Source organism: Chelonia mydas, chromosome 2, assembly GCF_015237465.2.
Source record: "Chelonia mydas isolate rCheMyd1 chromosome 2, rCheMyd1.pri.v2, whole genome shotgun sequence".
Taxonomy (NCBI): Eukaryota; Metazoa; Chordata; order Testudines; family Cheloniidae; genus Chelonia; species Chelonia mydas.
The window spans coordinates 85657638-85682979 of NC_057850.1; the positions used below are offsets into that span (position 1 = coordinate 85657638).

A 25342-nucleotide genomic window follows, 5' to 3' on the forward strand; every position below is an offset into this window, starting at 1 on the left:
AAATAAGCTACTATATAAAATTATCCACTCTCAGATAAAACTCCTTTTCTCCCCTGCCCCCCCCCAAGTAAATTCTGCAAATGAAAACAAGAAACTTAAAAAAAAAATGTATTGCATCATTGCAACTTGAACTTTTAACCCACATTTTTAATGTTAATAAAACCTGGAAAAGAGTCTACATATAAACGGATGAGTCTGTTTCTCCATACAATTTTCTCAGTGGGCTGAGAAACTTGTTTCAATTCTGCTGTAGTGAAACCTTGAAACAAAATGTGTTTAAGCCATATAAAGAAACTCTGATCACACATTTGGGCCTTTTCCTCAATTTTTGGTTGTTACAGTGACTGCTTTTTGGCTATAGTAATAGGCAAAATGCCTGAAGGTCCCCCACAGGATTATGAAGATGTCTGTTGTAATAAGAACTTCATGCTATCTTCATTTACCAGTAATGATACAGCCATAGCTGTGCTAAAAGAGAAGAATGTTAGGTACAGTGAAATGGTTAGCACTGTCCATCGTTAATCTAACTCTTCTTTATACCGTGTACAGAAATACTGAACTATGCCTATCCATTTAGCTGTTGCTAAAGGAGAGCTCTTTTCTTTTCTTTTTTTTTAATACTGTGGTCTGATAAGTATTTAACTCATCATATACTTTCATTCCTTACCAATCCTCTCTGTTCATGCTGCATTACACAGAATAACCCTCTTTTCCATTGGCTGTTGCCTCTTTAGGTCAAGGGTTGGGAGGCATAGGGGAGATTACTATCTCTGTACTGTACTTTTTCTTTGGATAACAGGAATGGTGTTCCCTGGGACATCAATCTAACACCATTCACTGACACTAAATTTCCTTTGATATTTTGATGATTTTTCTAAAAGGGTGAAAATGAAAAAGTGCTGGGGGGTTTTCTGAGATCTACAATGGAATCTCATGTTAATGATTTATTTCATCACTGTTTGAGTTCTGCCAGTCTCACTAAACTGGTGACTTAGAACTAGAGCTCTTTCAATAGGAAAAAAAAGTTAAAAAAAACCAGTTAAGGTTAATGTTTACTAATATCCTTTTAATAATAGTCAATGACTGTCTTAATGTTCTTCAGTAAAGTTAGCAATAAATAAGTCTTGTTCTGGAAGTCATTTGTGAATTTTAGAGCAACCAGTAACAACCTATTTGCTGAACTCTGTATTCTTGAGGGAGCTGAAAATGTGAAGAATCATCTGAAGCAAAGGTGTGCTCCGTTTGATGAGTTTCACGTATAGTGTTTATTTGAGCAAGAGAATGGAATAGATTGCACTCATGAAATGTGCTCGATGCGCCTCTAGTTTCAGTCAAGGTTATTGATATAAGAATAGCTGATGTGTACCTTAGGGCTAAAAGGGTGATCAAACCATTTTCCCTTTTTTGGGGCAGGAAGTGGGATATTAGAAATCAGGCAGATGAGCTTGTGTATGAGAACCCACCAGAGGCTTAAAGGATGGCAGGATCCCAGTGGAACAATAGGTTATAAGTTATAATAAACTCTGCACTTAGTCTATCAAATGCATAAATCATTTTAGTTTCTCATTTTACGTATCCACAGAAAGAGATATGAAATGTGCCCTTTAGAACCAGATGTAAGACAATTTTCTTCTTGAACTTCCCACATTTTACTTTGGGTATGTCTGAACCACAAAACAGACAAACAAAAGGTTTGTGTTGTTGTCAAGGTTTCTTCCCCACTCTGAACTCTAGGGAACAGATGTGGGGACCTGCATGAAAATCTCCTAAGCTTACTTTTACCAGCTTAGGTTAAAACTTCCCCAAGGTACAAACTATTTTACCTTTTGCCCTTGGACTTATCGCTGCCACCACCAAACGTCTAACAGGGATATAATTTGGAAAGAGCGCGTTTGGAAACGTCTTTCCCCCCCCCCAAATCCTCCCAAATCTTACACCCCTCTTCCTGGGGAAGATTTGATAAAAATCCTCACCAATTTGCATAGGTGAACACAGACCCAAACCCTTGGATCTTAAGAACAATGAAAAAGCATTCAGTTTCTTAAAAGAAGAATTTTAATAGAAGAAAAAGTAAAAAGAATCACCTCTGTAAAATCAGGATGGTAAATACCTTACAGGGTAATTAGATTCAAAACACAGAGAATCCCTCTAGGCAAAACCTTAAGTTACAAAAAGACACAAAAACAGGAATCTACATTCCATTCAGCACAGCTTATTTTCTCAGCCATTTAAAGGAATCAGAATCTAACGCATATCTAGCTAGATTACTTATTAAGTTCTAAGACTCCATTCCTGTTCTGTCCCCAGCAAAAGCATCACCCAGACAGAGAGAGAGGGTTTGTTTCTCCCTCCCCCCAGCTTTTGAAAGTATCTTGTCTTCTCATTGGTCATTTTGGTCAGGTGCCAGTGAGCTTATCCTAGCTTCTTAACCCTTTACAGGTGAAAGGGTTTTTCCTCTGGCCAGGAGGGATTTTAAAGGTGTTTACCCTTCCCTTTATATTTATGACAGTTGTTAACTCAGGTTAGCTAACCTGTGTTAGCTAATTTGGATTAAAATGACAGTGAAGACACAGCAACTCGATTTAGCGCTCACGTGAGCAGCTTGAGTTAAAGCCTCTATGAGTATGTCTACACTGCAGTTGAGCAATGTGATTCCTAGTTCAGATAGACTTGTGCTAGCTCCACTTGACTTAGTGTGCTAAAAATAGCAGCGTGGACAGTGTGGTATGGATGGCAGCTCGGGCTAGCCACTCCAGATCAGACCTAAGGGCGGTTGGGTGGGCTTGGAGTCAAGACGCCAACCTGAGCCACTGCCAGTACTGCAACATCCACGGTGCTATTTGTAGCTGTTAACCCAAGCTCAAGCTGCTAACCAAGTTAAAAGATGAGTTGCCATGTTTTCACGGCTATTTTAACCTGCATTAAAACACATCTTTTTGTGCAGTATAGACATGCCCTTTGTGTATATTACAATCTAGTCTGTATTGCAGGAGGAATGGAATGCCACAACCCCAGGAAGATCTCCAAGGGGACCTGTCAAGGGACAATCCTTTCCCAGTCCTGGGAGAAAGGGGAGACTACGCAGTATAAACCACACTTTTGCCTGGTCTAGCCTTCTCTCCTCTCTGTTTTCTAGCTGTGCAAATGGATGTGAAGGTTATGTAAAGTCATAGCGCCATCTCTTCTCACTTCCCTTTGGAGTGACTTGTGCCCTTGCAATAGGAGGGATTAGGACCTGAGCACTACCTAGTACGGGGAATATGAATGTGACTTGATTCTCCATGAGGGCAAAAGGCCAGTGGTTGGGAGTTTCTTATGACCCTTCCCCCGCTTCACTGTTGCAAGGACAGGGTAATCTAGCCATCTGTTTCTTCTCTACTCCTAGCATCTAAAGTCAGTGAGTGAGTAAAATGTATTTTCTCCTCCCAGAGGCGAAAATTGCCATCCTTTTGCTGTTTCTCCTGCAAAACAAACTGTTCATCTCATTATGCCATGAAGAAATACCATCATGTTAGCTAGAAATAATTTTCAATATACTTCAGTAGTTCTGCAGTTCTGTTGTAATTGAGACAATCCAATAAACTTCTGGCTGGTCAGGACCATGAGTCTAAGCCCATTATCTGCTTTACTCACAACGCTCGCCTACTCTTAAAGAGTCCCAAAGCAGTCCACAAGATGAGTCTTCTAGCCTGTTTTTTTTTTTGTGCCTGTCTGTCTTGTGTCTAAATTATATTTTTCACATTTTTTAGTAGGTTAGAAAGGAAGAAGATGTAGGTGCTGGGTACACAGAACTCTACTTGAAATCAGTGGCAACTCTGATTACTCAGCAACTCTGATAATTAGGCCTAAATCACTGACTGACTTGTGTTAAAAATGAAATTAGTACTGCACTTTAAACATTATTAATTCCCTAAATTCCTAATTAAACTTATCTGCTAACTTCCTAGTCTTTCTGCCAGAATGACATCACAACTACCATAAGCAAAGGGAGTGAAAATAATGGTTTGGCTTGAAATGGTTCTTTCTGAGCTTTGCTTATAGTAATTGTGATGTCACTCTGGCAGGGAAAAAGATTTCTAGGAATTTTAAGGAGCTGGTAATTGCCTCAAGTCGTGCTCAGGTACGGGGATAAATAATTTTTAAACAATGGCTCTCTCAGTTTTCCACTTTGGGAATCGTACATAGTTCTAAAATTTTAAATTACAATGCTGTCACCACAAATTTACATTTAAAAGAGAAATGACATTATATTACTGTACTCATTAAAATAATGCAAATCATTATTTTCTGTGTAATATCCTGCTACATTGGCATTAATACTGTGATTAACATTGGCTCTGGCTTCATGAATTATGTACAATAACCAATTTAATGTGACCATTATTTGCAGCTTTCAATGGCTATTAACAGTATTTTAAGGTTACTTTCAATATGTTTCAGAGTAGCAGCCGTGTTAGTCTGTATCCGCAAAAAGAAAAGGAGTACTTGTGGCACCTTAGAGACTAACACATTTATTTGAGCATAAGCTTTCGTGAGCTACATATATTATATTAACGTATATGTATATATAAATTCTTAATAACATTCAAAAACCAGTCGGAAAACACTTCAATCTCTTTGGTCACTCGATTACAGACCTAAAAGTGGCAATTCTTCAACAAAAAAACTTCAAAAACAGACTCCAACGAGAGACTGCTGAATTGGAATTAATTTGCAAACTGGATACGATTAACTTAGGCTTGAATAAAGACTGGGAGTGGATGTGTCATTACACAAAGTAAAACTATTTCCCCTTGTTTATTCCCCCCTCCCTACTGTTCCTCATATGTTCTTGTCAACTGCTGAAAATGGCCCACCTTGATTATCACTACAAAAGGTTCCTTCCGGCCCCCGCTCTCCTGCTGGTAATAGCTCACCTTTCCTGATCACTCTTGTTACAGCCTTATGGTAACACCCATTGTTTCATGTTCTCTGTGTATATAAAATCTCCCCACTGTATTTTCCAGTGAATGCATCCGATGAAGTGAGCTGTAGCTCACGAAAGCTTATGCTCAAATAAATTTGTTGGTCTCTAAGATGCCACAAGTACTCCTTTCTTTTTTCAATATGTTGACAACTAAACATGATAATTAACAAACTGAGGTCAGCATTTCCTTACTGGGTCTTAAATTTTGCAACACAAACTACAAATTCCTAGGATAGAAAACAGAGAGGGCTAGCTCTCTTAGATAGTTCGTACAGTTTTGTAGTCTGCTCTGTGTTCTTAAATAAAGTCACAGGAACATAACAAAAACAACAAATACAGTTAAATGGTATAGGCTGCTGCATGCCCCTCTGCAGAAAAAATGGCACCGAGGGCCTAAAACGCTACAAGATTCCTCTGGGTTTTCTGTGAATTCTTCTGCTAGGGGAATTATGTTTCCTTTCAATCCTGTGAAAATTCAGAATAAGAAAGGGTTCAGTTCTCAGAAACTGCAGGTCCCCCTGAAGCCTGAGAGATTCATTATGAGGCTCTGTGCCTCTGCGTCAGTCTTGAGACTCCAGTTCTGACAGGATCACTGGAGATTTGGTGGTAAGTGGGATGCTCCACGGTTCAAAGGAGCACATAGTATGGGGAATAAATAGTGCTGGGCAGAAAACAAGAATTCCATTTTGCAGAAAATGTTGAGGTTTCAACATTTGTTTTCATTCCAGATTGGGACACTGAATGCTTTTGACAATTTTCTCAAACAGTATGACAGGCAGATACCTCCGGGGCCCTTCCCCCCCATAACCAATATTGTTAGAGCACTCACGTGAGAAGTGGGTATTGCAGTTCAAGTCCTTCCTCTTCCTGATTTGGAGCAGAGGTTTGAACTAGCGTCTCCTACAGTCCATGTTAATAACCTACCCACAAGGTATTCGCTAATCTGCAAGGGATCTCTGTCTCTCTTTGGTTTTGACCAGAAGTTCCAACCTGGACCTGGAAAGCCTTTCCATCTTTCCCATGACAATTATGTTGAAACTGACACATTTCAGAAAAAAGTTTCGGTTTTGACGAATAAGTATTTTCTGGCAAAAAATGTTTTGTTGAAAAATTCATGACAAGCTCTAGTAATGTAGCCTGAGCCTGTATTAACTTTCTTGACAATTTCTTGCTAGTTTACAGTGAGGATAATCATAGAATCATAGGACTGAAAGGGACTTTGAGAGGTCATCTAGTCAAGTGTCCTGCAGTGGCAGGACTAAGTGTTATCTAAAGTTTAAACTATTCCGGATACATGTAATGATATGTAATGCATGTACCTTCTTTCATCCCAGTTGTATGGATCCCCAAATCAAATAGTGGCTCTAGGCAAGGACAGTGCCATGAGACAAGCTGTTTCCCTTACATGCAGGCTGGGGAAGATCCATGTGCTTATCAGCAGGTCTGGGGAAAGGAGGAAAGAGATTTAGGGCATATTGATTTGCACATCGCTTTAAAAAATTCTTTAATATCTTGAATACAAATAAACCAAGCAAATAAGTGCTATTGCTCTTAAATCTGTGTACTTGTTCATCTATAAAGAGTACAGACGAGCAGCCTTGCCAGTTGTTCCAGGTGAATGATTGCCTACTGCTGTTGTTTTAACCCTAATTGGAATAGAACAGAAATGTTATATGTTAGAAATGTCTTTAAATTTAACATTTTGTGACCTCTGCTTTTCCCCCCTCTTTTGAGAGAGTTGGAGAAATAAAGTTGTTTTTCAATAAATGTTTTTATTTTAAAACAACATTTTACTTTTGTTTCTTACTCTAGGGCATTTATGTAAGGGATGCACCTTTGAAGGACATAAAGGTGTCTAATGATCGCCGATTTGTAGCTTTTTTTAATGTGGTGAACGCTACAAAGCGAGATGCTGGCAATTACCGCTGCATGATTCGCACAGAAGGAGGAGCTGGAGTATCAAGCTATGCAGAACTGATAGTCAAAGGTATTTAAGAATATCATATGTATTTATTTATAATATGTACATGTTTGGTGTATGAAATAAGAGCATGCAATTGCAATTTAAGTATGTCAGCCATTGCCCATTAAAGTTAATGAGAGGCTCAGTAAAAAAGACCTGTGAATCAGACCATTTTTATGTAAATCTCAAGATTCTGTCCTGCTCTTAAAGACTGGTGGGAGATGCCATCCTGAAGGGTTATTTATTAAATACTACTACTACTTGTGTACGAAAAGCATTATTTAAAAATATATGTATTTTTAAATGTACATTTAGATGATTCTTCTGAAATGGAATGAATGTTCCTGGCAATCTATCTCCTATGTGGAGGCTGCATCCTAAAAATGTATTTAGTGTGAGGTATGAAAAAATAAAGGAAAACTCTTAAAATATAAATATTCAGCATATGGGAGGTTTTAAAAACATCAGAAAAAGTTCAAAATGTGAAATGAATGTATACAAAGTTGGCCAACTGCATCATAGAAAACAGTGCTGATACGTTCTATTTATGCTATATTGCATTCTATTTAAATTACACTTTGCTTACTTCTTTTTATATCTGGTTTTTGAGAGAATATATTTGGGATCTTTTCAGAGAAATAAAGATTCTATAGCAGCTGGTTCTTGGAAGCTCTGCGAGGTACTCTAACATGGAGGTTGATCCTGAGTCTGAAGAGTACTTACCCATAACAATGGCCACCTAATCTGTTCATGACTCCCACTTTCTAAAGGGAGTAGTCACAGATGAGGCCAAATGCTATAGATAATGAACAGGAACCCAACAGCTAAAATGGGGTGGGGTCAGTTCTTGTATGACTGATATGCCATTAACTGATATGTTTTATAAAGCTCCACTCCACCTAAATGTGTTACATCTCTCTGGCTGACAGCTCGATACTTAGCAGACAAGAAGAGGGCCTGGGACTGAAGACTGACTTATGGTCTTTCTTTCCTTTCGCCTCCAAAGAAACTAAAATCTTATTTGGCGGGTGAATGGGGACATAGAGAGTGTCCCCACACCAAATCCCCCAGCAGTTGGGATCAGAACTGGTGAGGGGAAAGGAACTCCGATCACAATAGCAGATTTTTAAAAAATAGCATCCTCTAAGCTAGAGAGGGCCCATCTTTCTCTTCTTTTTGAGTCAGTATCATAACTCACATGAGCTGTATGGCCCCAGTGTTGCAGCTGATCTGAAAGAAGAAGATAAGTCCAGAACAGGGAGTAGTAGGGGAAGGGAATTTAATTTTATAAACTCTGCTCCCTTAATCTGTGATCAGGGCTCTTTGGCCTTAAGCAACAGGTTAACACTTCTTCTGAATGGATCCACTAGTTAGTTATGGAGAAAATATGCACAGCTCTGTAGCTATTTATTTGTGTACTGCTCTAAACATATATGGTACTTTACAGAACTTATTCAAAGACACACTCCCTCACCTGAAAAACTTGTAATATTTAGAAAAATACAATATGTGGCACAACAAATCAGACCTGGGAAAACATTTGAGGCTCAAGAACACTCAAGAGACCATGTTTCTGAAATCAGCATAGAAAGTCTATGCAGAAGACACTAGTTTTAAGGAAAAAGAAAAGGAGTACTTTTGGCACCTTTGAGACTAACAAATGTATTTGAGCATAAGCTTTCGTGAACTATAGCTCACTTCATCGGATGCATCAGTGGAAAATACAGTGGGGAGATTTATATACACAGAGAACATGAAACAATGGGTGTTATCATACACACTGTAACGAGAGTGATCAGGTAAGGTGAGCTATTACCGGCAGGAGAGCTGGGGGGGGGGGGAGAAACTTTTACAGTGATAATCAAGGTGGGCCATTTTCAGCAGTTGACAAGAACGTCTGAGGGAACAGCAGGGGTGGGGTGGGGAATAAACCTGGGGAAATAGTTTTACTTTGTGTAATGAAGCATCCGCTCCCAATCTTTATTCAAGCCTAAGTTAATTGTATCCAGTTTGCAAATTAATTCCAATTCAGCAGTCTCTTGCTGGAGTCTGTTTTTGAAGTGTTTTTGTTGAAGAATTGCCACTTTTAGGTCTGTAATCGAGTGACCAGAGAGATTGAAGTGTTCTCCGACTGGTTTTTGAATGTTATAATTCTTGACGTCTGATTTGTGTCCATTTATTCTTTTATGTAGAGACTGTCCACTTTGACCAATGTACATGGCAGAGGGGCATTGCTGGCACATGATGGCATATATCACATTGGTAGATGTGCAGGTGAACGAGCCTCTGATAGTGTGGCTGATGTGATGAGGCCCTATGATGGTGTCCCCTGAATAGATATGTGGACACAGTTGGCAACGGGCTTTGTTGCAAGGATAGGTTCCTGGGTTAGTGGTTCTGTTGGGTGGTGTGTGGTTGCTGGTGAGTATTTGCCTCAGGTTGAGGGGGCTGTCTGTAAGCAAGGACTGGCCTGGCTCCCAAGATCTGTGGGAATGATGAGTCGTCCTTCAGGATAGGTTGTAGATCCTTGATGATGCATTGGAGAGGTGGGTTTAGTTGGAGGCTGAAGGTGATGGCTCGTGGCGTTGTTATTTTCTTTGTTGGGCCCGTCCTGTAGTAGGTAACTTCTGGGTACTCTTCTGGCTCTGTCAATCTGTTCCTTCATTTCAGCAGGTGGGTATTGTAGTTGTAAGAACGCTTGATAGAGATCTTGTAGGAGTTTGTCTGAGGGGTTGGAGCAAATGCGGTTGTATCGTAGAGCTTGGCTGTAGAAAATGGATCGTGTGATATGGTCTGGATGAAAGCTGGAGGCAGGTAGGTAGGCATAGCGGTCAGTAGGTTTCCGGTATAGGGTGGTGTTGATGTGACCATCGCTTATTAGCACTGTCGTGTCCAGGAAGTGGATCTCTTGTGTGGACTGGTCCAGGCTGAGGTTGATGGTGGGATGGAAATTGTTGAAATCATGGTGGAATTCCTCAAGGGCTTCTTTTCCATGGGTCCAGATGATGAAGATGTCATCAGTGTAGCGCAAGTAGAGTAGGGGCATTAGGGGAGGAGAGCTGAGGAAGCGTTGTTCTAAGTCAGCCATAAAAATGTTGGCATACTGTGGGGCCATGCGGGTACCCGTAGCAGTGCCGCTGATTTGAAGGTATACATTGTCCCCAAATGTTATGGGTGAGGACAAAGTCACAAAGTTCAGCCACCAGGCCTGCCGTGACATTATCGGGGATAGTGTTCTTGACGGCTTGTAGTCCATCTTTGTGTGGAATGTTGGTGTAGAGGGCTTCTACATCCATAGTGGCCAGGATGGTGTTTTCAGGAAGATCACCGCTGGATTGTAGTTTCCTCAGGAAGTCAGTGGTGTCTTGAAGATAGCTGGGAGTGCTGGTAGCGTAGGGCCTGAGGAGGGAGTCTACATAGCCAGACAATCCTGCTGTCAGGGTGCCAATGCCTGAGATGATGGGGCGTCCAGGATTTCCAGGTTTCTAGTGTGTATAAATCTCCCCACTGTATTTTCCACTGAATGCATCCGATGAAGTGAGCTGTAGCTCATGAAAGCTTATGCTCAAATAAATTTGTTAGTCTCTAAGGTGCCACAAGTACTCCTTTTCTTTTTTGCAGATACAGACTAACACGGCTGCTACTCTGAAACCTACTTTTAAGAAGGGATTGGAAAGCCAGAAAGAAGGCACGTGATCAGATAGTATGGTAGATAGAGTCTAAATGCATGGAGTTGTATGAAAGAAGGATTGTAACCAAAAAAAGGCCAAAGAATCAGTTAGGAGAAAAGATGAGGCAGAGAATGAGATAGGGAGTTTAGTATGAGATCAGATGCTGAAGATGAGGACCAGGAGTTTGAATTTAGGCCAGATGGAAAGGAGAAGTTGGTTGAGGAATTGATCAGCTGGACTATGAGAGGAGAGGACATGGGAGAAGAGCATGTTTTTTGGTGGATCAGAGAGGAGTGGACGGGAGGATGTGGAGAGCTCAGAGAAGAGTAGGATGACAGTAGTTGAAGTACAGATACCCTAGGTGTGGACCATGCTCCCAATGCAGGAAGATAAACTGGAAAGGGGAAAGACAGCCTGAGGTAAGGAGGCTGCTGTAAGGGTAGCCCGTGGATAAACAGGGCACTTGTAAGATATTGTGTTGGTGGGTGCGGTATAAAACATATCTAGGTAGTTAGAATGGACAGATGGAGAAAAGGAAAGAATACAGCAGAAGAGGTGGGAGTCAGCATAGACATGTGGGATTGAATGAGCCCACGGGGGAAGTGAGTAGAGCAAGAAGAGGATGTGGCCTAGAATGGAAATATATAGGACTCCAACAAAGAGAGGGAGGGGCTGGAGAATGAGCCCTGAAAGAAATGCTGAAAGCTGGGTCAGTAAGGTAAGAGGAAGTCATGAGAGTACAATGCCACGGAAGCTCAGTGAAGGGGGAATGAGGAGGAGGAAGTGATTAGCTGTGAATGGAAAGAAAAGGGAAGGTGGGAAGGGGGGACAGGGCAGGGGAAAAGAGGATAAGAGGAGCATGTAAGGAATGACACTTAGGTGAACAGATGGTGAGGGAGAAGGAGGGTGAGGGTTGGTGCAAACAGCCAATCAGCACAGGGCAGAGAAAATCCAGGCAACATTGTAGAAAGCTCTCTGAGTTTCCAAGGGTCCCTGTTTTGGCTGTTTCTGCCTCTACCATCTGGAGTCTGGCTCCTCTACACAGTTTTTTCCCCAGGCCATGTGGTGGGAGGAAGGCACCACCCAGGCCCTAGTGCCCCCAGAGTGGGGGAGTTAATGGAAAGACGACTAACTCCTTTGGGCTGGGGAGCCAGTCATGGGAGTACAAGAACTGGGTTTGTGCCTAGGGTTGCTAACTGTCTAATCTCCCAAATCCAAAAACCCTTGCCCTGCCCCTTCTCCCAGGCCCCGCCCCACTCACTACATCCCCTCTCCCTCCATTGCTCGCTCTCCCCCATGCTCACTCACTGTCACCGGGCTGGGGTAGGGGCTTGGGTGCAGGAGGGGGCTTGGGGTGCAGGCTTTGGACAAGAGGTGCTTACCTCAGGTGACTCCCGGGAGGTGGCGCAGTGGGGCTAAAGCAGTCTCCCTGCCTCTCCTGGCCCTGCACCGCTCCCAGAAGCAGCTGGCATGTCCCTGTGGCCCCTGGGGGAAACGGGGCTCTGTACGCCACCTACGCCCGCAAGCGCCACCCCCACAGCTCCCATTGGCCACAGTTCCCAGCCAATGGGAGCTGCTGAGTCAGCGCTGGTGGTGGGGCAACGCGTGGAGATGCCTGCCCCTCGCCCCCACCCCAGGGGCTGCAGGGATGTGCCAGCCGCTTTCGGGAGCAGCACAGGGTCAGGGCAGGCAGGGAGCCTGCTTTAGCCCTGCTGCGTCCCCGGACTTTCAGTACCTAAAACCTATGGTTTGGCTTCAATAGCCTCTGAGAGGTAGGGCCTGATTCTGGGAGACTCCTGGTGAAACAGGGAGCGTTGGCAACCCTAATTGTGCCTGGCCCATGTGCAGGGATAGAAAAGCTCCTTGCATCCTTACCCTAAACTTGTGTATCTGAGCAGAGATGGGTGTAATATAGCCTTTAGTATATGGGGGGGAAAAGCCATTAAAGAGCTGCAATTAACCCCCAATGGTACTTTATTGTTGTACATTGTTATTATGGTAAATATGAATATTGCCTGGTTAGTGAACAAAAAGTTTGCCATTAAATAATGTATCAGGTTTCCACACATCAAGAAGAAAAGACAAAGACTGTTGTTTGTGCATCTTGTCTGTCTTTTATATGAAAATGAATAAAAGTATCGATAGCTTCATTTAAATGAATCCTAAAAGGAAACTTTTCAATTTATCTAACTGTTTATTCTGATGGAAAAGACTGAACTGAGTCAGTGACTTGTCATTTTGTGTGTTCAGACTACACAATATCCTCATATGTTTGTCAGGGAATTGGATTGAAATGTCACTTTATCTTTGTCTAATGTGAGCCATGAAATTGGTCTTGTCAGATCACCTGCTTATTGTAAAAAACAGCAGCTCTTTTCTAATAGGTGACATATAAGTAATCAAACACTGAACAGAAAGGAAAAGAGTGGGGTGGAATTGATTAAGTGTATTTCGTAAAGTAAATTAGTCTTCTACATATGGTCCGTGGGTTGAACTTTTCTAATAGTGGTCAGATCCAACATATATTAAATTTAGGAGAACAGAATTAACCTTTCTGAGAAGGGCATCAGATTATTAGACTACAAACTGCTTATTGAGTTCAAACAAGATAAACCTAGGTGTCAGACTGGTTAGAAGGAGATCTGCTGGGTTTTTAAGTAAGGGCATAGAAGGGAAGCCATCTGTACCATCGGTAGCTCTTATTTCTGCATTTTGTCAAATGGAAGATTTAGCACCTTGAATAGAATCGAATGTGTTTTGGATCTTTAGAAGAAAGAGTGTGTTCCAAAACTGAGGGCAAAATCATTTTGAGACCAAGGCAAGATTTAAGAAATTATTAAAGACTTGTCATCAAGGGTGTCAACAGTTGTGAAATCGTGAATGCTTAAGTATATCTAAGTGTTTATATTCTCTTTATATGCCTGCCTGCCTGTGCCTGTTTTTCTCTCTTCCTGTCTCTCTTATAAGGAGAGCTGGTAGCACTGCCTGACACTTTCCAGTATAAGACCCTGTCTTCAGTTGCTTATAACTTTGCCAAATGTTAACATTTTGAGCTAAAATTTTGCATACCAGTTTATTAACTACAAAGAGAGATGTCAGCCTCTGCCTCTGTGTTGATTTCTGAGCCTAAATCGGATAACAATCTAGAACCATTACCTGCTACACTTGATCCCAGAGTTGTTGGGCTGTGTCGGGGCTGCTCACATATTCACAAAACTGGATCTCTGGGGAGCTTAGAATTGCTTTTGTGTCTGAAAGGGACAACCTCTTGGAGCCTTATGGCCATGCTGAATATTTAGTAATGCCATTTGGACTGACTAATGCCCCAGAGAGGATCCAACACTTAATTAACGATGTGTTACAAGACCTACTGGACCAGTTCTTGGTGGTATACTTAGTCTGAGAAGATCAATATATTATCTATCTGGACCAAAATGCCACTCATGTCCACACAGTTCTGGAGAGACTGTAACAACATGGTCTCTACACTAAATTTGAGAAGTACACATTTGATCAGACCTCAACTGAGTTCCTGGGTTTCATCCTGTCCCTGGAAAGAATCAAGATGGATCCATGCAAGGTTCAGTCTGTCTGCGGGTGGATATGCCACCACAAAGTGTGTGACCTACAACAGTTTTTAGGCTTTGCAAACTTCTGCCGGAGGTTCATTTCAATTTTTTTGAAACAAGCCAAGCCCCTTGCTGCCCTATTCTGGAAAAACACCAAGTTCCATTGAGTGCTCAAGGCCTAGGATGCATTTGAGGAGTTGAAACTTGCCTTCTCCACTCCAATATTGGCTCCCCCAGACACAACGCAAGCTTTTGTTGTAGAAGCTGACGCCTCTAGTATGGCAAATAGGATAATCCTCTTCCAAAGGCATGGACGCAAGCTAATGCTGCACCCTATTGACTACTACGCAAGGATGCTTACCCCCTGCTGGTCAAAACTGTGAGATCTTGGACAAGAAGCGCCTGTTAATTAAGACCCCTTCCAAAAGTGGTGACACTACTTGGAAAGGGCCCTCAATTCAATCCAAGTGCTTACCAATCATAAGAACTTGGAGTACCTGTGCAGGGCCAAGGCCCTAAATCAAAAACAGCTTTGTTGGGCCCTAGTCTTCTCCGAGTTCAACTTTACCTTGACCTACTGTGCTGAAACTCGAAATGGAAAGGCTGACACCTTGTCCCAAAGATGAGGCTCCAGGCTCGAGGCAGCCCGCATTCTAAAGTCCCATAATTTCCTTAGTGCAACTTGCCACCAGGATCTGCTCGTGCTCATCCATTTTGCCTTTGTCTCCAGAGTTCCACGCGCATTGGCCATTATCAATTAAGAACCACACAACACTCAGTAAGGGTCATGTTCATAAGGGACTGCATCTGTGTTCCCTAGAACTTGCAAGATTGGCAGGTCTACAACCATGCCTTGACTCCACCTTGGCAGGATACTTAGGGCAACATAAAATCTAACAATCGATGTCCCATTTCTTCTGGTGGATTTGAATGTACTGTGACGAAGTTCCTCCGCTACCTTGGTGAGTCCTGCGCTTATTGGCGGATTTTTCTCGCCTCGGAGATTCACAGTAGTCCTCAGTTTGGCAACTTTCGTGGCTCAAATCTGCCATTCACTCAGAAAACCTCATCACTGGCCAGCATGGGGAAAAAAGGAGTAAGAACAATCCCTGCAGTTTCTGCTGATCTACCATGTGGGTCGGGGACCAGCTCAGAGACCTTCGCCTCTGGTGGAAGCTCCTGTGTTGGGTCAGGAGTTGGGAGGTTTGGGGGGAACCTGGGCCCACCCTCTACCCCGGGTTCCAGCCCAGGGCCCTGTGGACTACAGCTGTCTAGAGTGCCTTCTGGAACTGCTGCGCGACAGCTACAATTCCCTGGGCTACTTCCCCATGGCCTCCTCCCAACACCTTCATTGTCCTCACCACAGGACTTTCCTCCTGATGTCTGTTAACGCTTGTACTCTTCAGTCCTCCAGAAGCACATCCTCTCATTCCCAGCTCCTTATGCACACCTCACTAACTGGAGTGAGAGCCTTTTTTAAACCGGGTGTCCTGATTAGCCTTAATTAATTCTAGCAGCTTCCCAATTGGCTACAGGTGTCCTAATTAGCCTGTCTGCCTAAATTAGTTCTAGAAAGTTCCGACTGTTCTGGAATAGTCCTTGTTGTTTTACCCAGGGAAAAGGGACCTGCTTAACCTGGAACTAATGTATCTATATTCAATCACTCTTTTGTAGCCATCTGGCCTGATCCTGTCACAGTACCCCATAATAAGAATATAAGAATGTCCATTCTGGGGCAAACCAAAAGTCCATCTAGCCCAGTATCCTGTCTTCTGACAGTGGCCAATGTCAGGTGCTTCAGAGGGAATGAACAGAACAGGTACTCATCAAGTGATCCATTCTCTATTACCCATTCCCAGCTTCCGGCAAACAGAAACTAGGGACACCGTTCCTGCCCATCCTGGCTAATAGCCATAGATGGACCAATCTCTATAAGATCGAGATCTTTGTAGTGTGACAGGGTCAGGCCAGATGGCTACAGGAGAGTGATAGAAGGTAGATATATTAGCCCCAGATTCCTCCGGTCCCTTTCCCCTGAGTAAGATAATGGGCTTTTCCAGAACAATCAGGAAGTTGCTGGAATCAATTATGGCAGGCAGGCTCATTAGGACACCTGGAGCCAATTAAGAAGCTGCTAGAATCAATGAGGACAGGCAGGCTAATCAGGGCACCTGGTTTAAAAAGGACCTCACTTCAGTTAGTGATGTGTGTGTGTGAGGAGCTGGGAGCAAGAGGTGCGCAAGAAGCTGAGAGTGAGAAGGTGTACTGCTGGAGGACTGTGAAGTACAAGCATTACCAGACATCAGGAGGAGGGTCCTGTGGGGATGGTAAAGAAGGTGTTGGGAGGAGGCCATGGGGAAATAGCCCAGGGAGTTGTAGCTATCATACAGCTGTTACAGGAGACACTGTAGATAGCTGCAATCCACAGGGCCCTGGGCTGCAACCCAGAGTAGAGGGGGGGCCCAGGTTCCCCCTATCCCCGCAACTCCCTATTTGATATAAGAGAAGTTGACCTGGACTGTGGGTCCCACCAGAGGGGAAGGTCTCTGGCCTGTCCCCTGACCCATTAGGTGGGCCGGCAGAGACTGCGGGGATTGTTCTCCTTTTCCCCATGCTGGCCAGTGATGAGGTTAGCTGAGTGAATGGCAGGTTTGTGCCACTAAGAAAAGGGGCCAAACTGAGGACTGCTGTGAACCTCTGAGGTGAGCAAATCTGCCAGAAGGCGCAGAACTCCCCAAGGCAGAGGAGGAACTTTGTCACAGTAGCTTCCTGCCAGGTTTCGGCCTGCACCAAGATCTCATGCCAAAAACCTTGTGGTCTCTTCCAACCTCTGGGCACCCCATCTCTGCTCTGAGAGGCCATTTTATTGAACTTCATGGTGGTTTCATGACCAGTCTCACAGTAGTAGATCAGTTTTGTAAGATGTCTCACTTCATTCCCTGAACAGGTTTACCCTCCGTGGATTAAACCACCTGGCTTTGAATAAACAACATAATCTATCTTCATGGGCTCCTGGATCACATCACCTATGACTGGGGGCCACAATTTACTGCCTGCTTCTGGCATGAGGCCCTGCATTTGTGCACACCTGTCCTCTGTCTACCATCCTCAACTGACCAGCTAAATCGGAAAAAATCAATGAGATCCTTGAACAATACTTACGATGCTTCATCAGTCATCACCAGGATGACTGGTCTTCACTGTTACTCTATGCAGAGTTCTCTTACAATAATGTGGACCATGTATCTGCAGGCTCCAGCCCCTTGTTTATCAACTATGGGTACCACCCCCAATTTCACCCACAACTACCCACATCCTCCCCCAATCCCTCTGCCTCAGACCTAATACAACACATCCATAATATCCAAGAGGAGGTGAAGGGACACCTTGACAAGGTGTAGGGGGAATACAAAAGGCACATGGACAACAGGTCTCTATCTTCCTCTTCATAGGGAAAAAAGTATGGCTTTCAACAGAACACCTCTGTAGTCAGACAGTCTCGGAAACTAGACTACCAGTTCCTTCGCCTGTACTTGATTTGGCTACAAAACAACATGGTCACCTCACAGCTCCAGCTCCTTCGATCCCATAGAGTCCACCCCATATTTCATGTCTCACTTCTAAACCTACACTAAGAACACATTTCCCCATAGAGCCTACCCCCACTGTTACAAGTACAGGTCAGGAGGAATACATTGTTCACAAAGTCCTTGACTGTAAGATCAAGCAAGGAAAATTATGGTACCTAATTGATTAGGAAGGTTACAGCCCAGAGGAATGCTTGGGAGCCCGGTGAGAACGTTCACACTTCTGCCCTGGTTTGGGCCTTCCAAAGGAACTACCCTGAGAAACCTGGATCCATGTCACCCAGAGGGTGCCCCTAGAGGAGAGGGTGATGTAATGACCCCTGGGTCACGAACCTGGACCTATGCTCCAGTCCTCCAACTGGCAGCCTATAGCTTGATGATAACTCTGCCCCAAGGTCCTACTGGTGGCATCCCATAGCAGCTGACTGGCCACTGGCCCTATTTAAACCACCGACAGGAACAGGAAGCTGATCGAACAACTGGGTTCCAGTGGGCTCTGGACTGTATGCCTTTTGCTTCCTGCTCCTGCTACCTATTCCTGCGACAGTCTAACCGTTCCTGCTTCCCTGGCTTGATTTCCTGGCATCCTGACATGGCTTCACTCCTGGCATCCCAACCTCTGTTTGTCTCCTACCTCTGACCACTTGGTAGACCAGGGATGCTGGAGCAATTTGTATAGTGGGAGTGCTGAGAGCCATTGAACCAAACTGTAAACCCTGTATATAATGGAAACCACTTCAAACCAGGGGTGCTGCAGCACCTCCAGCACCTCTAGTTCCAGCACCTGTGGTAGACCTGACCTGACCTCATTCTCATTCTCACTTCATGGCTCTGATCTCCAGTTTGTCATCTGCTTCTGTCCTCCCGGTATTCTGACACAGCCAGCCCTTGACTCCTGTCTCATGGCTGCACATTCTGGCTATGACTATTATGGTCTGGCCACCCACGGACCAGCCATGACACTTTTGAGCTGTATTTTTCTGGAAAATTTAAAACACCACAGTTGAATAATTTTTGAGAATGAGGCCAGGAAAAATACATTGTTTTGCCCATGTTACAAAATTCTGGTGACCCTTTTCTTTGAAAAGCTGTAGCACCTCCAAGCTTCAGAGAGGGACTTGACATTTGGTGAGATCTCAGCTGAAGTATTGTGTCCAGTTACGGGCCACACACTTTAAAAGATGTGGAGAAATTGGAGAGAGTCCAGAGGAGAGCAAGAAAAATAAGAGATTTGGAAAACATGACCTGTGAGGAAAGGTTGAAAGAATGGGAAAGTTTCGTCTTGAGAAGAGAAGCTCAGGGGGACATAAGTCTTCAAATATGTAAAAGATTGCTATAATGAAGATGATCAATTGTTATCTATGTCCGCTGAGGGTAGGACAAGAAGTAAACATCTTAGTTTGCAGCAAGGGAGATTTAGGTTAGAAATTAGAAAGCTTTTCCTTAACTATAAGAATAGTTAAGCACTGGAATAGGTTACCCAGGGAGGTTGTAGAATTCCTGTCATTGGAGGTTTTTAAGAACAGATTAGACAAACAGCTCTCAGGGATGGTCTTAGGTATACTTAATCGTGCCTCAGTGCAGGGGGCTGGACTAGATTACCTCTTGTGGTCTCTTCCAGCCCTATGTTTCTATGGTTCTATGATCAAGGTGAAAAATTGCAGGGCTCAGTGAGAATATATCTGTAATATAGCTTTGACCACCTCACCTGCTCTCTACCTCCTGAATCATCTTGATGGAACTAACTCTGAAATTCCAAATCTTTGAGCTTCTTCAACCAGTTGCTATTTAATTTTTTAAAAAAACCTGTTTAAGCCCCAGAATGTGCAAGATTCCATACTGGGTAGTAACAGCTTCTCTTAACACAAAAGCGTGACTGCTTTGAAGTCAGATATCTTGCAGTCCTGGAACAAGCCGTACTAAGTAATCAACAGACAGGAAATGTCTGTTTTTAAGAGTGTGTAACTCATTTAAATCTGAACAAATTTTCATGAAGACAGAAAAGGCAACTCTCTGATTGCAAGGCTATTCTGCCTGCCAAATTTCAAGTCCTTATGGAAAACCAGGGAGGTGCTAGAGCTCTTCCAAAAATGTTCAGAAGAATTTTATAATAAAAGTGTAAGGCAGCCTAAATATAGGGATTGCTGCCTCTCTCCATTTGTTTGTAAAAAGTGCATATCTGTGCATGTATTTAATATTTTACTTTGTTGCATGTAACTCCTTTAGGATAAGCAAAAGGCTACTTTTCATTTTGGGTGAACTGTTTTTGTTCTCATTTTTACTTTAATTGGTCCTTTGGTGTTGGCCACCATTATAGCATCTATCTAAAGCTTTCCATTGATCTGCCATCAATGGACATTAATTTCTGGTGCTGTAACAGGAGAGTGTTTGGTATTTCCTCTTCTTATTTGGACATGCCCCATCACCCTCACACCACTGGTTTGGAATGCCCCAACTGTTCTCATGTCCAGAGTTGTTAAACCACTAAATTTGCTCCACGAAGAAACAAACTTTCTTTATCGAGCTGTATTGATATTTTAATTTTAAAAGCCAAACTGAAAAGGGTGTTCCAGTATTGAATAGCTTGGTTTACTTTACATCCATAAGAGTTAAGTGAGAAATAACCTTTTCTAACTTAAACAGTTTTATTGCCCTGATATTGCTACCTGCAAACTCCCCACACCCCACAAAATAAATTAGTGTATCCCTTCGTAAATATACATAATTACTACAGCCACTAAAAATGTATCATTTTGGTTAAGCCAACTGTTTTCAAATTAGGATATAGTGCACCTGTACATAGATGGCTGGGAAAATATAGATCAGAAAATAACTAGAATATTTAGTGAGACCCTATTTGATGGCCACCGCTAAAATTGCCTCCCAGGGAAAAAAGCATGCTGCTGCCAACTATAACATATGCAGAGTATGGTATTTAATTGAATAATTGATCCAAACTCTTCATTGTCATACCTAGAAATACCCCTTCTAGTGAAAACGAGGAAAAGCTAAACTATATGAAGGAATAACTTGGGTAAAACTATGGTCATTCATTATCAGTTCATTATATAAAGTTTAATATTTTACAATATGCAGTAATATAGCCATTTATCTTTCATTACAGTATCCTTGACTACTTCAATTATTTTCTATTACACTATATACTTAACTTCATGACCCTTATTTTTTAGCCAATTGTCAGTTAAATATAAGTGCAGTATGTATGATGATAGGTTCATTTTATACGTGTTCAATCTTTAGCTAGAAGATTACCTTCAGAGTAAAATCATGGTATGTGCAGGCTTTTGCTGGAACCACACAACTGAATTTAACCTATTTTGTACTTTGGTCATAGGGGAATGAAAAAATACCCCAGGGGATGAAAAAGCAATAAAATAATGTCTATTTCAAATACTTGTAAGACTTTAAATGAATTGGTGTAACTACTGACCTTTATGACCTTACTCCTGAGTTTGCATTTTGATGGCAGTTGAACAGCCATTACTAGCATTTGAAACTTGAAAGTAATTAACTGTTCTTTCAGCATGGCTGCATAAATGGCTTAGAATGCTCTATAAAAGTTCTATTTCACATCCTGGTTCAAGAAGGAGCCTAATGATTTAAATTGATGCTTAATCATTTTGAATTAAGTCAAAACTATTTAAAGATATACAGTTTCTGCAGGAAGCCATAGTTTATATATTTCAGAAACAATAATGTCAATAAAACTACACTAAATTTCTAATCCCCAGAAGCTGAAGCTAGAGTTTGTCCTATATTGATGCTGACATATAATATAGTTTTTCTTGATAAAAATTAAAGGTTTATAGGCTGTTGCTGTACTCTACATGTAGTAGTTTACCACTATATTTTAAACTGGATTTGTGTGTCTGTAGTAAGTAGTAATAATTAGTAAGCATCTTTGGAGAACTTTTGGACTGTTGTCTAGTTTTACCATGTTTTTCCTTTCGGAGTCAGTGGGAATATCTCATTAAAGTGAAAATACGTAATGTATCTTGTATCTTCCCATGATGTGATGCCATACTTTAGCATGGCATTTACTATCCAAGTGCAGTCATTGTTATTGGCACAGATCTAGGCATGGCAGTAACATATAAAATAGGGGTTAAAGATTGATTGAGTCTATTCGCCAATAAAGGTTTATAGATCTCTTGCTTCGCAGTCCATAGGACAAAATAGACTTTTAGTATACTTAGTGTACATCAAGTGCTCTTCAGTAATAAATTAAGTATACTTATCTTACTTTTTGTAAGAGAAGTCCATGTTTGTTATCGGGGCCTCATCTACATTACAGAGTTAGGCTGACATAAAACAGCTTATATCAGCCTAAATCTGTCACTGTCTATACTGCAGTGGTGATTCCACCGATAAAAGTCACCCACTACATTGACTTAATAACTCCACGTCCATGAGAGGCGTAGCGCTTAGATGAATGTAGTTAGGGTGATGCTACTTACATCGCTTGTTGGCTGTCAGCCCCACAATCTCCCCGTGCCCTGGCACTAACAGCCCAAGCTGTGAGCCCCACATGCGGCTCCATTTCCTAACTGGGAGCCTATAAGCAGAGAAATTGACATGCTTGTCAGTGTCACAGCTGTTGCTATTTCACATTTTGTCTCTGGCTCAGACTGTCAGACCCTGAGTGAGGGTGCTCCGGCTGTGAGCCTGGTGTCAGCTGGAGACAAAATGTGAAATAGCAGCAGCCATGAAACTGACAAGAATGTCAATTTCACAGCTGGTAAGCTCTCTGCTCTGCAGTTGAACCCTGCACCAGCTCAGGCTGTCAGGGGCAGAGGGGGTCCAGCCGTAAGCCCTGTGTGGCTGTCAGTGCCCCACACTCTAGCTGTCAGTACTCCAGAATGCCCCATTTCAGTCGGTGCAAGCATTCCTGATGAGGATGTGCACCACTGGCAGAAGGAGGGTAATGTGGACACCAAAAGCCAATTTAATTACTGCAGTGGCTGTTTGTCAATCTAGCTTAAGTCGACCTAATTTTGTAGTATAGACAAGCCCAGGGTTAAAACAGGACCTTGACCAGCTTAAATCGTCAGGGAATCATTAATGTTTCACACCATTCCTTACAGTCTCATTCTCACCCACCCTTTGTCCCTCTCCTTCCCTCACTTAAGTTTCTACTTTGAGGCCAATCAGAAGTCTTGAGAGGGACACACACACACAGCCTTTTTTTTTTTTTTAAGTGATACATTAACATATTAGCAAATGTTCATCACAACATCATATAGAACTGAAACTGTTGTGGGAGAACAAGCGTTTACTTTTCTTTGTTTAGGTACTGTACACAGAATAAGAAAAAACAAAAACGTGCTTGCACTTCATGGCTTAAGTATGTTGGGCCAAATTTTCCTCTGTTACACTGGCATGATTCCATTCCAGTGAACCTGATTAACCACTATGTTATAACAGTTTTACCCTGGTAACCCAGCTGAAATCAGCGAAGTAACACTGGCAGGAAAGTGGAGTAACTTAGTGGTGACTCAGACTGATTGTGTTTTGTGTAGGAAAAAAATGAATGCATCATTATTTACCTTTCATATGAGAGATGGCAGCCAGAAATTATAGCAGTTACTTCATTTGAAAATGGAAAGTGCTATATATCTGCTTAGTACTAGTACACAGTCTCAAACTTTTTAAGAAGTATTTTGAAAACAAACGGTTCTCCACCTCACACGCATTTGGTATATGAGGTGGTAGTATCTCCCTTTCGCAGTTAGGGAAACTAGGATTAAATGACTTGCCCAAGGTCATTATGCAAGGTAGAGTCAGAATAAGAACAAGAACTCAGGAATTCCTAGGTCCCAGCTCCGGGCTTGCTCAGGTTGACAACACTGCCCCATATTAGATAGAAAAGTGCAGGATACTGAATCTGAATGAACAATTCATGAACTCCGCTCAGCTCAGAAGTTTGGAAGTTTACATGGTGAGAAGCACAAACTAAGTTGTTTTGAAAATAAATATTCTCACTTCCTTTTCATCACAAATGATATCACAATTCAGCAAGATGGATGCCTTCAGAAATGGACTCAAATATCCATTTTAATTAAAAATATTACTTTTGAATATAAGTCACAGGTTACACCTAGAGAGAGATGTCTTAACATGTGAACTTGGGTTCACCTCCCTTTTAAATTGTAAGTGGAAAAAATGCTGGAAATGCATACAGTTAACATTTGGTGAATAGGTAAAATATAATTTCAAGCTGTTTGGACTGTTTATATAAATGGAGTCTATATGTTAAAACCTTTTAATAACATAACATGAAAAAGTACATTTAGCAGGTCTTTATGAGCAACAGAGTTTATATGTTGTGATTTATCCTTACACAATAAATAGGTAACTCTGACATTGTTTATCATCTCTTATATTTGTTTGGTCTTTTTAAGGCAGACTTCCAAATATGGTTTAGTGAAGATTGTTGTTTGAATGTTTTGGAAGTAGAAACAAATATTGGTAGAATAACTTTTTACAATTATTTTTGTTATAGAGCCACCTGTTCCCATTGCACCACCTCAGTTGTCTTCAGTTGGTGCAACCTATTTATGGATAGAGTTGAATGCTAATTCCATCAATGGGGATGGGCCGATCATTGAGAGGGAGGTAGAGTATCGCACGTCAAGTGGAAGCTGGTATGACAGACAGCCAGTAGACTACACAAGCTACAAAATCGGGCACCTGGATCCTGATACAGAATATGAAATCAGTGTGCTGCTTACAAGACCGGGTGAAGGAGGTACCGGATCCCCAGGCCCAGCTCTCAAAACAAGGACAAAATGTGCTGGTGAGTACCAGAAGGAAGCCAGAAAATTGTAAACAGTTTGCTTGGGTTGAAACCAGCAGGCTACTTTACTAACAGTTGTCACTGTATAGCTTGAACCTGCATGACACAGAAACTAAGTCCAGAATACTTATAAGTATAAACCATTTAGCTTTTGTGAACGGTGACCTTAAAGCCAACCTACAGAGTCATGGTACATTAAATCATACCTGTGCGTGACTGGCAATAATTAGTGCAGAATACAGTGCAGTTTCACTTTCCTGATGTACAGCACACTGTTGGGCTTCATTTCATGATATCCTACCTGCATCAATGCTAGCTTTTTTTATCCGTTATTTTCTGAGCTCACATTACAAGCTATTTTTTGGTGTCAGTAGCAGATTCATAAGTCTGTAGATGATGTGGAAAAATAGACTTCATAATAGCAAATGTGTTTACTGTTGTCTCTCCATTAATATATGGGATTCAACTAAGGGCAGCTTTCTCAGACGGCTGTCAGTGGGTCCTTTTGTTAAATGAGGTACAGTGATTTATGTTGTTGTATAGAGAGTTTGGCTTTTATATTGTTAAGTGGTAATCAGTGGTGCTGATGTGCTTGTAAATGGATACAAAGCAGGGCTATAGTAGAAACACAATTGTATATAATAATCCTGTAGAAAAATAGCAGTGATATTAGCATTGTTATTAATTTGCTATTCAGCTGTAGGAAGAATAAGTGAAGGATAGTGAGATACAGAACATTTTTGATGTCAGCATTTTCATTATCATTTTT

General features: G+C 42.0%; 1 protein-coding gene across 17 annotated transcripts in view; it reads left to right on the top strand.

Annotated features, from left to right (window-relative positions):
* Positions 1-25342, top strand: part of PTPRM (protein tyrosine phosphatase receptor type M) — a 699958-nt gene that overhangs the window by 293006 nt on the left and 381610 nt on the right. For all 17 annotated transcript variants that reach the window (XM_043539842.1, XM_043539843.1, XM_043539845.1 and 14 more), the window contains exons 6-7: positions 6779-6953; positions 24280-24573. In XM_043539842.1, the coding sequence (XP_043395777.1) occupies positions 6779-6953; positions 24280-24573 (469 nt within the window). The remainder of the gene's footprint in view (positions 1-6778; positions 6954-24279; positions 24574-25342) is intronic.